The sequence below is a fragment of the Manis pentadactyla genome, chromosome 1 (genome assembly GCF_030020395.1).
Source record: "Manis pentadactyla isolate mManPen7 chromosome 1, mManPen7.hap1, whole genome shotgun sequence".
Taxonomy (NCBI): Eukaryota; Metazoa; Chordata; class Mammalia; order Pholidota; family Manidae; genus Manis; species Manis pentadactyla.
Genome location: NC_080019.1, coordinates 186,396,511 through 186,409,965, shown reverse-complemented (window position 1 = coordinate 186,409,965; position 13,455 = coordinate 186,396,511). Strand labels below are relative to the sequence as shown.

The window sequence follows — 13,455 nt, the reverse complement described above, 5'->3', positions numbered from 1 at the left end:
GAACAGATGGATCTAACAGACATCTACAGAACACTCCACCCGAAAGCAGCAAGGTACATATTCTTCTTAGGTGCGCATGGAACATTTTCAAGAATAGATTATATACTAGGCCACAAAAAGATCCTCAGTAAATTCAAAGACATTGAAATTGTACCAACCAGCTTCTCAGACCACAAAGGTATGAAACTAGAAATAAATTAAGCAAAGAAAACAAAAAAAACCAACAAACACATGGAGGCTTAATAACATGCTCCTAAATAACCAATGGATCAATGACCAAATAAAAACAGAGATCAAGCAATATATGGAGACAAATAAAAACAATAATTCAACACCACAAAATCTGTGGGATGCAGCAAACGCCGTGCTAAGAGGGAAGTATATTGCAATACAGGCCTACCTCAGGAAAGAAGAACAATCCCATATGAACAGTCCAAACTCACAATTAACGAAACTAGAAAAAAGAAGAACAAATGAGGTCCAAAATCAGTAGGAGGAGGGATATAATAAAGATTAGAGCAGAAATAAATAAAATCAAGAAGAATGAAACAATAGAAAGAATCAATGAAAGCAGGAGCTGGTTCTTTGAGAATATTAACAAAATAGTTAAACCCCTAGCCAGACTTACCAAGAAAAAAAAGAGAGTCTACACACGTACACAGAATCAAAAATGAAAAAGGAAAAATCACTACGGACACCATAGAAATACAAAGAATTACTAGAGAATACTATGAAAAATTATATGCTAACAAATTGCATAACCTAGAAGAAATGGACAACTTTCTAGAAAAATATAACCTTCCAAGGCTGACCCAGAAAGAAACAGAAAAACTGAACAGACCAATTACTAGCAATGAAATTGAATTGGTAAACAAAAAACTACCTAAGAACAAAATCCCTGGTCCAGATGGCTTCACCACTGAATTTTATCAAACATCTAGTGAAGACCTAATACCCATCCTCCTTAAAGTTTTCCAAAAAGTAGGAGGGAATACTTCCAAACTCATTTTACAAGGCCAGCATCATCCTAATACCAAAACCAGGTAAAGACACCAGAAAAAAAGAAAATTACAGACCAATATCGCTGATGAACATAGATACAAAAATACTCAACAAAATATTAGCAAACCAAACTCAAAAATACATCAAAAAGATCATCCACCATGATTAAGTAGGATTTATTTCAGGGATGCAAGGACGGTACAATATTAGAAAATCCATCAACATCATCCACCACATCAACAAAAAGGACAAAAACCACATAATCATCTCCATAGATGCTGAAAAAGCATTCAACAAAATTCAACATCCATTCATGACAAAAACTCACAACAAAATGGGTATAGAGGGCAAGTACCTGAACATAATAAAGGCCATATATGACAAAACCACAGCCAACATTATACTTAACAGCGAGAAGCTGAAAGCTTTTCCTTTAAGATCGGGAACAAGACAAGGATGCCCACTCTCCCCACTTCAATTCAACATAGTTCTGGAGGTCCTAGCCATGGCAATCAGACAACACAAAGAAATAAAAGGCATCCAGACTGGTAAGGAAGAAGTCAAACTGTCACTGTTTGCAGATGACATGACACTGTACATTAATAACCCTAAAGAATCCACTCCCAAACTACCAGAACTAATAACTGAATTCAGCAAAATTGAAGGGTACAAAATTAACACACAGAAATCTGTTGCATTCCTATATACTAATGACGAACTAGTAGAAAGAGATATCAGGAAAAGAATTCCATTCACAATTACATCAAAAAGAATAAAATACCAGGAATAAACCTAACCAAGGCAGTGAAAGATCTGTACTCTGAAAACTACAAGACACTCATGAGAGAAATTAAGGAAGATACGAATAAATGGAAATACATCCCATGCTCTTGGATAGGAAGAATTAATATTGTCAAAATAGCCATCCTGCCTAAAGCAATCTACAGATTCAATGCAATCCCTATCAAAATACCAACAGCATTCTTCAATGAACTAGAGCAAATAGTTCTAAAATTCATATGGAACCACGAAAGACTCCAAATAGCCAAAGCAATCTTGAGAAAGAAAAATATATCTGGGGGCATTACACTCCCTGACTTCAAGCTCTACTACAAAGCCACAGTAATCAAGACAATTTGGTACTGGCACAAGAACAGACCCACAGATCAATGGAACAGGATAGAGAGCCCAGATATAAACCCAAGTATATATAGTCAATTAATATATGATAAAGGAGCCATGGATATACATTAGGGAAAAAACAGCCTCTTCAACAACTGATGATGGCAAAAATGGACAGCTACATGTAAGAGAATGAGACTGGATTATTGTCTAACCCCATACACAAAAGTAGAGTCGAAATGGATCAAAGACCTGAATGTACATCATGAAACCATAAACTCTTAGAAGAAAACATAGGGAAAAATCTCTAGAATATAAACATGAGCAACTTTTTCCTGAATGAATCTCCTTGGGTAAGGGGAACAAAAGCAACAATGAACAAATGGGACTACATCAAGTTAAAAAGCTTCTGTACAGCAAAGGACACCATCAGCAGAACAAAAAAGGCATCCTACAGTATGGGAGAATATATTTGTAAATAACATATACAACAAGGGGCTACAATCTAAATATATAAAGTACTCATACACCTCAACAGCCAAAAAACAAATAACCCAATTAAAAAATGGGCAGAGGATATCAACAGACACTTCTCCAAAGAAGAAATTCAGATGGCCAACAGGTACATGAAAAGATGCTCCACATTGCTAATTATCAGGAAAATGTAAATTAAAACCACAATGAGATATCACCTCACGCCAGTTAGGATGGCTAACATTTAAAAGACAAACAACAACAAATACTGGCAAGGATGTGGACAAAGGGGAACCCTCCTACACTGCTGGTGGGAATGTAAACTATTTCAGTCATTGTGGAAAGCAGTATGGAGGTTCCTCAAAAAACTAAAAATAGAAATACCGTTTGACCCAGGAATTCCACTCCTTGGAATTTACCCAAAGAAAACAAGTTCTCATATTTAAAAAGACATATGCCCCCCTATGTTTACTGCAGCATTATTTACAATAGCTAAGATACAGAAGCAACCTAAGTGTCCATCGGTAGATGAATGGATAAAGATGTGGTATATATACACAATGGAATACTATTCAGCTATAAGAAAGAAACAAATCCGACCATTTGCAACAACATGGATGGAGCGAGAGGGTATTATGCTCAGTGAAATAAGGCAGGCAGATAAAGAGAAGTACCAAATGATTTCCCTCCTTTGTGGAGTATAACTAGAAAGCACAACTGAAGGAACAAAGCAGCAGCAGACTCAGACTCCAAGAAGCGACTAGTGGTTACCAAAGGGTGGGGGAGCGTATATGGGGAGGGAGGGAGATGGGGATTAAGGGATATTATAATTAGCACACATAATATAGGTATGTCACAGGGAAGGCAATATAGCATGGAAAAGATAAGTAATGACTCTATAGCATCTTACTATGCTGATGGACATTGATTGCAGTAGGGTTTGTGGGGAGGATTTGATGATTTGTGTGAATGTTGAAGCCACAGTGTTGCTCATGTGAAGACTTCATAAGATTGTATATCAATGATACCTTAATAAAATTAATTAATTAATTACTTTTAAAAAGTGTCTCCTTTCTGATTAAGGTCAGTTAATGGAACACAGCAAGAATGTCTGAAGCTAAATTTATTTTTACCTCCAAATTTGCATTAGAGATAGAAAACCTCTGATATGATATAACTCAAATATAAGAACTGCCTTACCAGGTAATTTCTTTTCTAGTTGTTGCTGTTCATCTTCTAAAACTGGTTCCTCTGGTAACCTCTGATCTACCGACGCTGAGCTTATAACAGATATACCACTGCCGGATCGAACTCTTCTGCAATGGTGGAAAAAAAGAACAAAGAACCAGAGTTGAATAAAGCTGTCCAAGTAGAACTGAGAAAATTATAGAAGAAAAATTTTAAAGACTATGCCAATATCATGGAGCAAATTTCATTTACAGTGAGGAAAAGATAAAGATTTGGTCCTCTCTGTTTACAAAGTGTTTTTGAAAAATTAAAATTTGAACGTCATCAGACTCTGAGTGTCAAACCTGTTCAAATGTTTAGGACTACCTCCAAAATAAGGGCAATACCAAAGCACTGAACTGCTGAATAATCGTGAAGAACTAGAACAGCATTGGGGTCACAGGAAGTGTTTGCTCTTGTTACCCTCTTCAGGCAGAGAAAATCCCTCCAAGAGAAGGTCAGCAGCTCAGCTAATTGGGAGCAACTCTATTCCCTTCACAAAGTCTCTCCATTTTATTTCTAACAAACACATGAGATGTCTATACTTTATAGCCCTTAAAACAAATCTCTTGGTTTACTGATTGGTTTCTCTTTAAACCATTAACCTTTTAAACCTTTGAACCATTAAACTCTTTTAAACCCATGTATCTTTTTGTATCAGCTTCCAGTGTTACTGTCTCTTGTAGTGATTCATGCAGCTGTGAGATTTTTATAACCAAGCCGCCCAGCTAGGAGTTCTTCCTACAGTCAGTTTTCTCCACTTGCTCCTGTCCCAAGTATATGCTGACAATAATGTCCATTTCTCTTACTTCTATGGGGGTTTTCCCCCTCAATCTCTCCTGACATTTGAGAAATTAGAACAGAAATTCTTATGTGTTTGTTTTGCTCTTCTTTGTGCTTATAAGATCTCATATTTGTCTTTTAGGTGAGAGCCTTGAGGAGCAGCTATCTGGGAGGGGGGCCCTGAGGGTGTAGGTGAAAGATGACAGTCATGGCACATTTCTCCCAGTTGGACCTATCATCCCAGCTGGACCTTGGTCCACTCTCTCAACATCTCCACTGAGACTGAGTTTCAGACCAGGATCATTTTCTTGGATTATATTTCTGATAATAATTTCTGCATTGCCAGCATTTTGCTACTTACCTCTCTAATGTGTAGAATTCACAGGAAGAATCTCCCTGCTTTATTTTCCACATACAGGTTGATACAATTCACTTTAACTGCTAAAGTTTTTGGTGAGCTTCAATTACATAGATTGGTACAAAAATATCCAATCTTTTGGCTCAACTAATATAAATTCATTAAAGAACAGAATGGGCCCAAGATTAACACAGAGCTCAGATAAGAATATTTTCTTCAATTCATGAATATTTCATTTATTTGCCAGGAATAAATATGACTCTAAAATACAAAGCCAACAAAACCAAGTTTGAAATTCACATACTCAGCACACAACTTCATGTAAGAGCCAAGTGTTCCTTACCTAAAGGAAGGTGGAATGTATTCTGGAGGCAGGACAGGTGGCAGTGGTTGGCCAGACATAGCTACATCAATTAGGTGCATAGCCAGGATAAATTCTTCCGCTGTGAGTTTTCCATCTTGATCAATGTCAGAAAGATTCCTATTCAACAAAAAGTTAATTGCAATCTAGTTTCATGAAAATGCATGCTTGTTACTATTCACGAGTAATTTAAATGTTCTATTTTCTTATTCTGACTCTAGGCCAATTGAGTCTTTCTATGCCTCAGTTTGTAAGAATAGTACCTTGTATACTACTGCTGCCAAGATAAAATGAGACAATCCATATAACAAATGTTAACTATGATTATAATTATATTCCTCGCAATCCTTGCAAGCCCATTTAAAGAATATCATACATTCTATTCATCTATAAACACTATGTTCAGCAAACTATTTGTTCAAATAGTAAATATTTAAGCTTTGAAGGACATACACTCTATCACACTGAATTCTGCCATTGCAACAAGAAAGCAGCCATAGACAATATAAAAATGAGGAGTAGGTGTGGTTGTTTTTTACAATAAAATGTCATTACAAAAACAGGTGCAGGCCGGATTCTGCTCTCCAGGCTTAGCTGGCCAACTTCTGTTCTAGGCCTACGGGATTGGATCTTTACTGCCTTCAGCCACAGAGTGAAGGTATTTGCTTCTCCTTAATCTTAAATTTAATCACCATGATCTTTATAATCAACTTACCCTAGTAGCTAATTAAATAGATATTTCAGGCAAGCCCAAGAATGTGATTTTATTTAACAACTTCTGGACACAAGGAGGACACAAGACACCAGAGCTGTTCATTAGAATGCCAGCGGGACAGACGCTGCATTGGGAAACTGGCTTTGCTGATGCCATAAATCAAGAAAGACTTAAGTCTGAAATTTTCTCAGACAGCATCAACTCTTTAAGGTATAATTTCCACACAGTAACATTCATCCTTTTTAGAGTACAGTTCTGTGAGTTTTGACAAACATGTTCACTTGTGTAACCATCACAACATATAGAATAGTTACATAACCACTCAAAATTCCCCTGCTTCACAATCAACCCCTTCCCTTGCCCATTGCCAACCCCTGGCAACTCCACTGATCTCTTTTCTGTCTCCCTAGCTTTACCTTTTCCATATGCCAGACTACCATTTTTAAACAGAACAAAGCCACAAATGAAAACCCCTGCCTGCTCTTCCATGTCCTCTCCTCCTTTCCATGCCCCACGACTAGCCACTCCTAGGAAAATTCAATTAGAAGGCAGGTAGAATTCCTATTTGTTTTTTTCCCCTCATATTTGCCTAAACAATAGCTGTACACATTTAATTAAAATATTTTTATTGTGTAAAAGGAGAATAAAATAACTAGAGTAGATGAAGTCTTCAAGTATTTTTTCAAAGAAAGCAAGTTATAAATGAGAAATTCAAATATTTCATTATGTTCTAGCATTATTACAACCTAATAAACTGCCAATCAATCTTTATAAATGTTAGACCTTAAGTTGATATTTCAGAGGGCCCTAGGATACTAGCATATACCCAGACTTAAAGAGGTCTGGATATGTCATAGACATAAGATATTTACTAGTTGGTATGTTACTATTCTATTGCAAAAGGCAGACCCTTAAAGCAGAAGGGACGAGAATGGGTGCAGGGAGCAGCACTAGAGCTCGACCAGTTTATAAGCAACCATAGCAATGTGTCCTACAGCAAAAATGAACTAGCATGTAAGCAATACATATAGAGTATATAAACCAGGTTTGTTTTCCAAGCAAGATCAATGGAAGATGCATACTTGAAATACACACATTTCTAAAGAAACTATTCTGGTTAACATTTAAATGTAAGGAATCCTATAGGACCTAGACAGTGCTCACCGATAGCTATTAAAAATCATTACAAAATAGACAATGAGACATTTATGCACCTCCTGTTGCAGGGACACAGTACCATTTCTGGGTAGTCTTGCCAAAAAAAAAAATCACAACTGAATCTGATGAGTGGTTTTCAACCAGGGATGACTGATTTTGTATACCAAGGGTCATTTATCAATAACTGGAGGAATTTTTGATGATCACAACTGGGGATGGTGGTCATGCTACTGGCATCTAGTAGGTAGAGGCCAGAGATGCTACCAAACAATCTAGAGTGCACAGGCAGCCCCCAACAATGAAGAACTATCAGGCATATAATATCTAAAGTGCTAAGGTGGAGAAACCATCCTTTAGATCTAATCACTAATTTATAGGAAATACAGGAATAAAGTAATACTACAAGGATGCAATCATAAAAAGTGAGACTATAAGAAACTACAGTTGACCCCTGGACAACTTGGGAGTTAGGAGCACTGAATCTCCAAGCTGTTGAAAATCTACATATAACCTTTCACTCTCCAGTAACTTAACTACTCATAACCTACTGTTGACTGGAAGCCTTACTGATAACATAGAGTCAATTAACACATATTTTTAATGTTATATGTATTATATACTACATTCTTACAATAAAGTAAGCAACAGAAGATGTTTTCCCAAATTGCTGCAAATCTCCAAAATTTTTTCCAATGTTTATTGAAAAAAAAGTGTGTAAATGGACGCACATAGTTCAAACCCATTTTGTTCAAGGGTCAATTATCTAGGACAAATGACCTGAGTATTTTGAGGAGGATGGAGTGGGGTGGGGGTAGAGTGGAAAATAAGACAAGGAGGAGTTTTAGGTTAACGGAGACTTAAAAGATGTAAAAAAATGATCAACCAATTGATGCAAAGTACAGATTTACTTCAGTCCTGATTTGAACAAACCAACTACAAAAACATTATGAAGCAATCTAAGGAAATATGAACACTATCTGACTAACTTAATGATAAGAATTACTACTAAAAATTTTAAGTGGACTATTGGTATTATAGTCACATTGAAAATATATCCTTGGAAATACAAGTGGAAATAATTTGCTGATGAAAATGATGTGATGACTGTGATTCAGCTTAAAATAACTGGGAAGGAGGAGGGAAGAACCAGGACTAGCCATGAGTTGAGACTTATTTAAGTTGTGCTATGAGTTCTTGAGAATTGATTATATTCATCTCTCTTTTATATTTTCTAAAATCAAAATAGGAAAAAGTTAAGAGAGGTAATCATCACAACTCACTGAAAAATTGAGCACACTCCATGTATCTGCCCTACAAGTAATGGTATTAAGGACTCATGAAGCCACACCAAGAAATAAAGATTCTACTTTATATATAAACCAAAGAATTTTCCATTCTTACCATATGGAAGCCAGCTGAGCCTGTGGTAAACTTGATTGCATAAGAATTGTTCTTGCCTGGGGACCTAAACAGAAACCAGGAAAAAAAATATAAAGATGAATCAGCAGATCTTCACTGTCCAGGAAGACTTATGTTTTGCTTGTAAGTACTATGCAATCTCATGTAATCACAGTGCTTCAAACAATATTTGCTATTACCCAAGGGGATTTTTAAAAATAAAATCAAGCTCCAGTGAGAAAAACACAAAGGAGTACAGCATCTGGCACATACTCAATAAATCTTCATTAAATGGATGTTTCATGAGGACTGAGTATGTAAAGGATTAGAGTTTCAAAAACTAATCTGCCTTTTTGTCCAGATTACCATTTCTACTTGTAGCAGGCTTTTATTTACAAAGCTGAAACTTCTCTCTAAATTCAACATATCTGCTGCCCCCACCCACTACCTCCACCATGACTATTGTCAGGCAAATTCTGACAGGATTCAGAGTATCTTAGAGGAGGATGGGACCTTAGACAGAGCTCTTCTAACCATTTCATTACACAGACCTTTAAAAAAAAAGGGACTTGTTCATGTTGCACATAGAATTATTCCTGGAATTTCAACTCTGCTCTCAAAATCAGCCCTCATTTCTTAAAATACTTATAAATATCTTCATTTCTAGCATGAAACTAGCCTTGGATAGGTAAAGGATTCCATGGGAGATTTTTGTGTGTTTAAATAAACCAGTGCTAGGGATACAGAAACAAATATATCCTATCCATCACTGACTCAAGGTGTGGTCACAGGATAACCGATGGGCCAAGGAATGGAAGGCTGTAGCAACTGTGTTGGGAAGATTACTGTAAATATATTTTTGCTTTTAGCTATTTCATTTTTCAAATGGCACCTCATCGAAACACACCGGAGAGGACATGTCGTTCAGCACAGGGAGCAGCAGCAGTTAGGAATCTCAGAATCACAAAAGTTCAGCAAATTAAGTGCCAGAGGAGAGCAGAAAGGGTGCTGAGGCTTGGTCCTGGTCCAGGCAGAATTGGCTGAGTGACTTGGGGCAGGCAGTTTCTTCACTTGTTGGACCCTAGTTTTCTCATTTCAGAGGTCCTTTCCAGATTTACAGATCTGTGATCCATTGTACAAGGAACTGTAACATGGAACCTAGCATACTGTTAGCACATAAAAAGTGCTGGTAGTGAATATCATGGACTGTATTTTAATTTTTATTTATATCTAAAATATGGAAAGAAAATCATACATGAATATTTACATGCATATTTTTGCATGTGCAGATATATACAACTTAATTTTCCAAACTGAAAATGGTCAAACAGTACCCAGATCACAGAACAGCACCCCAGAAGTCCTCCTGAACTCCTTTCTAACCATCCCTCCCACCAAGTCTGGCCTAACAGAATAGTGTGTCCTCTGTCAAATTATTTTGCTCAAATATTATTGTGCGTAGTTACAGAACATTAATCCCAACTGCTGTATATTATATTATTATGTGAATGTCACAATTTATTTATCCATCCCACTGTTGATGAGCACTGAATTAGTTTTCAGTTTGGGGCTATTATGAATAGTGAACATCCTAAATTTTTGTGAACATACATTCACTATGTATGAATATTTATGTGAACAAACACTATGAATGTTTAGTGAGCAAATATTCCTGTTCTGTGTGTGTGTGTGTGTGTGTGTGCGCGCGCGCGTGTGTTGGGAGCACCTAAGAATAATAAGCAACCTTTATTGAATTAACTTGAAAGTTCTAAAGCTTCTATGGAATACTGGAATAAGGAACATTCACTGATCATTTCATTTAGTCCCAACATATTTAGAATGTTGGCAACATTAAAGTATAATTAGAAAAATTTTAGTGAATGCTTTAAATTATACTTGTAACAATTCTTCCCACTTCAGAACCATGTAAAGGAAAGTTAGGTTTCATCTACTCCCAAAAGATAAAAAGTGTAACAAAAAATGAAAGAACTACGCCTGGCTCTGGCCATCAGGAGACACGGCTTCCAGTCCTCTCACCACCCTCTACTGACATGTGACCTTAACAAAACTACTTTCACTCTCACAGAGGAAATTCCTTCATCTCTGAAATGAAGGAAATAACCTAGAATAAGGATTGGCAAACCATAGCCCATAGGCCGTATCCAGCCCCCCACCTGTTTTTGTAAATAAAGTTTTATTCAAACACTGCCACGCCCATTCACTTAGGCATGACATATGGCTGCTTTCATACTGTGATGGCAAAGTTAAGTAGTTGTGACAAACTAAATGGCAAGCCTAAAATGTTTACTGTTTTGTTTTTTTACAGAAAAGTTTTGCTGACTCCTGCATTAGAAGATCACAATTGCCTTTTGCAATTCTAATATTTGACTCTATGTTCTAAGACAAGTCTGTGAAACATTAACATAGATCAGTAACACCTCAGATAGCCTCTTAGCATAACATATTATAGCATAAAATCAAGCTCTGAGTGCACAGAACTACCTTACAGAAGCCTACAGTTGTAAAAGGTTATCAGTTTTGGAATTCTAGCTTATAATTATGGGGATAAACAGAAATCTGAAGTTCAAAACACTATGGGCATCCATGTTTGGGTAGGGAAGCATGAATGGAAAGGACAGAGATAATTAAATGAAGTCAATGCTTTACTTCAAACAATGACTAAGACTTCAGCTTTTGTGATTAATATATGAATAACCAAATAGCATATTCATTGTTCAGAATGCAAGAAGATAATAAAATACACCTTTGAGAAGAGGGCTAGCATTAATAGGATAACCAGAATTTTTCAGCTACTTATAAAACCTGATTAAAGGATGGGCCCTCTCTATTTTCTAAGACTGTCTCTTTTATGAGCATACAGTACCATATACATCAAGTTGTAAAGAAACAAGGGGGGGCACACCTGAGCAGGTATATCAGCTAAATCAACCCAGGTTATCAATGGGGTAAACTGTTTACCAACTGACAGATTAGCTTCACTTCCTACAGGGGACAAGCACAGAGATTCTTACTTTCTTCTACTTGGGACCAATCAATGGCATTCTTGATGCCCACACATATGCTTACAGATACAGCAAGAATTTGATAGTATCCTAAAGAAGTATATGAAAGTAAAACACAGTGATGATCAGAAATCCCTTTAATACCAAGACAGTACATTAACAAAGGGCATTCAGCACACATCAGCTAAGTTCTAGGTCACCTGGAATTCTTGAAGTGTATTTGGGATTTCACTCCCCTCCCAAACACATGTGAATTCAAGTGAACTGAAGTGACAATATAGGGATGGCCTGGATTCTCCCGATATTAAAACAAATTTTCCACAACTTCTGTAGTTTTGTCACAACTCCAAGGTTGAGAACTATCACACTAGGTTAAGAAATTAAAATTCTGCATAACTTGTAAAATTACTTTTTAATTCCTTTAAAACAAGAATCCACAAAAAACAAAACAATGAAGAAAAACAAGAGATTAAGAATATTAAGTTACATATTTCACTTGTGCCTCTTTACATTCTGGGACCTTTTCTCAACTTTCTTGATATTCTTCTGATCGTTTAGCTGAATTGAGAAATTGACGTGGGGGTTCAGGTTTCATATAATTATTTTCACAGCTGTGATCATGACAAAGACCTTCCTATTTCATCCATCTCAACACACCAGCTCAACTTCCATCAACACTCTTTTTAGCCTAAAACATGGCCTATATTGATCCCTCAATAAGGGGAAAACAAACTAAATTTCTTTTACTTATTCTTATTTTCAAATTTACTGTAATAAATTGTTCTTTTGACATGACTCTACAAAGATCCAGTTTGAGAATAAAATCCCAGTAAAAAATAATAATGAAAAGAGAGAATAAAATCCCCACTTTAAATTCTTGTGAGACAAAGTAGAAGTATAAAAATAAACATTAGGAAAAGTTGTCCCTTTTACTGTGGCAATTGTTAGTCCATTCTTGCCTTCTGTGAGTCTGCTGCTGTTTTGTTCCTTCAGTTTTTCCTTTGTTCTTATACTCCACAGATGAGTGAAATCATTTGGTACTTGTCTTTCTCTGCCTGGCTTATTTCACTGAGTATAATACTCTCTAGCTCCATCTATGTTGTTGCAAATGGTAGGATTTGTTTTCTTCTTATGGGTGAGTAATATTCCATCAGGAATATGTACCACATCTTCTTTATCCATTCATCTACTGATGGACACTTAGGTTGCTTCTATTTCTTGGCTATTGTAAATAGTGCTATGATAAACATAGGGGTGCATATGTCTTTTTGAAACTGGGATCCTGCATTCCTAGGAGTGGAATTTCTGGGTCAAATGGTATCTCTATTTTGAGTTTTTTGAGGAACCTCCATACTGCTTTCCATAATGGTTGAACTAATTTACATTCCCACCAGCAGTGTAGGAGGGTTCCCCTTTCTCCGCATCCTTGCCAGCATTTGTTATTCCTTACCTTTTGAATGTTGGCCATCCTAAATGGTGTGAAGTGATACAACATTGTGGTTTTTCTTTGCATTTCCCTGATAATTAGTGATGTGAAGCACCTTTTCATGTGCCTGTTGGCCATCTGAATTTCTTCTTTGGAGAAGTGTCTGTTCATATCCTCCACCCATTTTTTAATAGGGTTATTTGCCTTTTGGGTGTTGAGGCATGTGAGTTCTTTATATATTTTGGATGTTAACCCCTTGTCAGATACGCCATTTACAAATATATTCTCCCATACTGTAGGATGCCTTTTTGTTCTGCTGATGGTGTCCTTTGCTGTACAGAAACTTTTTAGTTTGATGTAGTCCCATTTGTTCATTTTTGCTTTTGTTTCCCTTGCCCAAGGAGATGC

The 13,455-nt window shown here is 36.5% G+C and overlaps 1 protein-coding gene across 3 annotated transcripts in view; it reads right to left on the bottom strand.

The window, feature by feature from the left end:
* Window positions 1-13,455, bottom strand: part of ITSN1 (intersectin 1) — a 154,092-nt gene that overhangs the window by 99,020 nt on the left and 41,617 nt on the right. For all 3 annotated transcript variants that reach the window (XM_057504209.1, XM_057504206.1, XM_057504213.1), the window contains exons 11-13: window positions 8,602-8,665; window positions 5,310-5,447; window positions 3,799-3,914 (exon numbers count right to left, since the gene is read on the bottom strand). In XM_057504209.1, coding sequence (XP_057360192.1) covers window positions 3,799-3,914; window positions 5,310-5,447; window positions 8,602-8,665 — 318 coding nt within the window. The remainder of the gene's footprint in view (window positions 1-3,798; window positions 3,915-5,309; window positions 5,448-8,601; window positions 8,666-13,455) is intronic.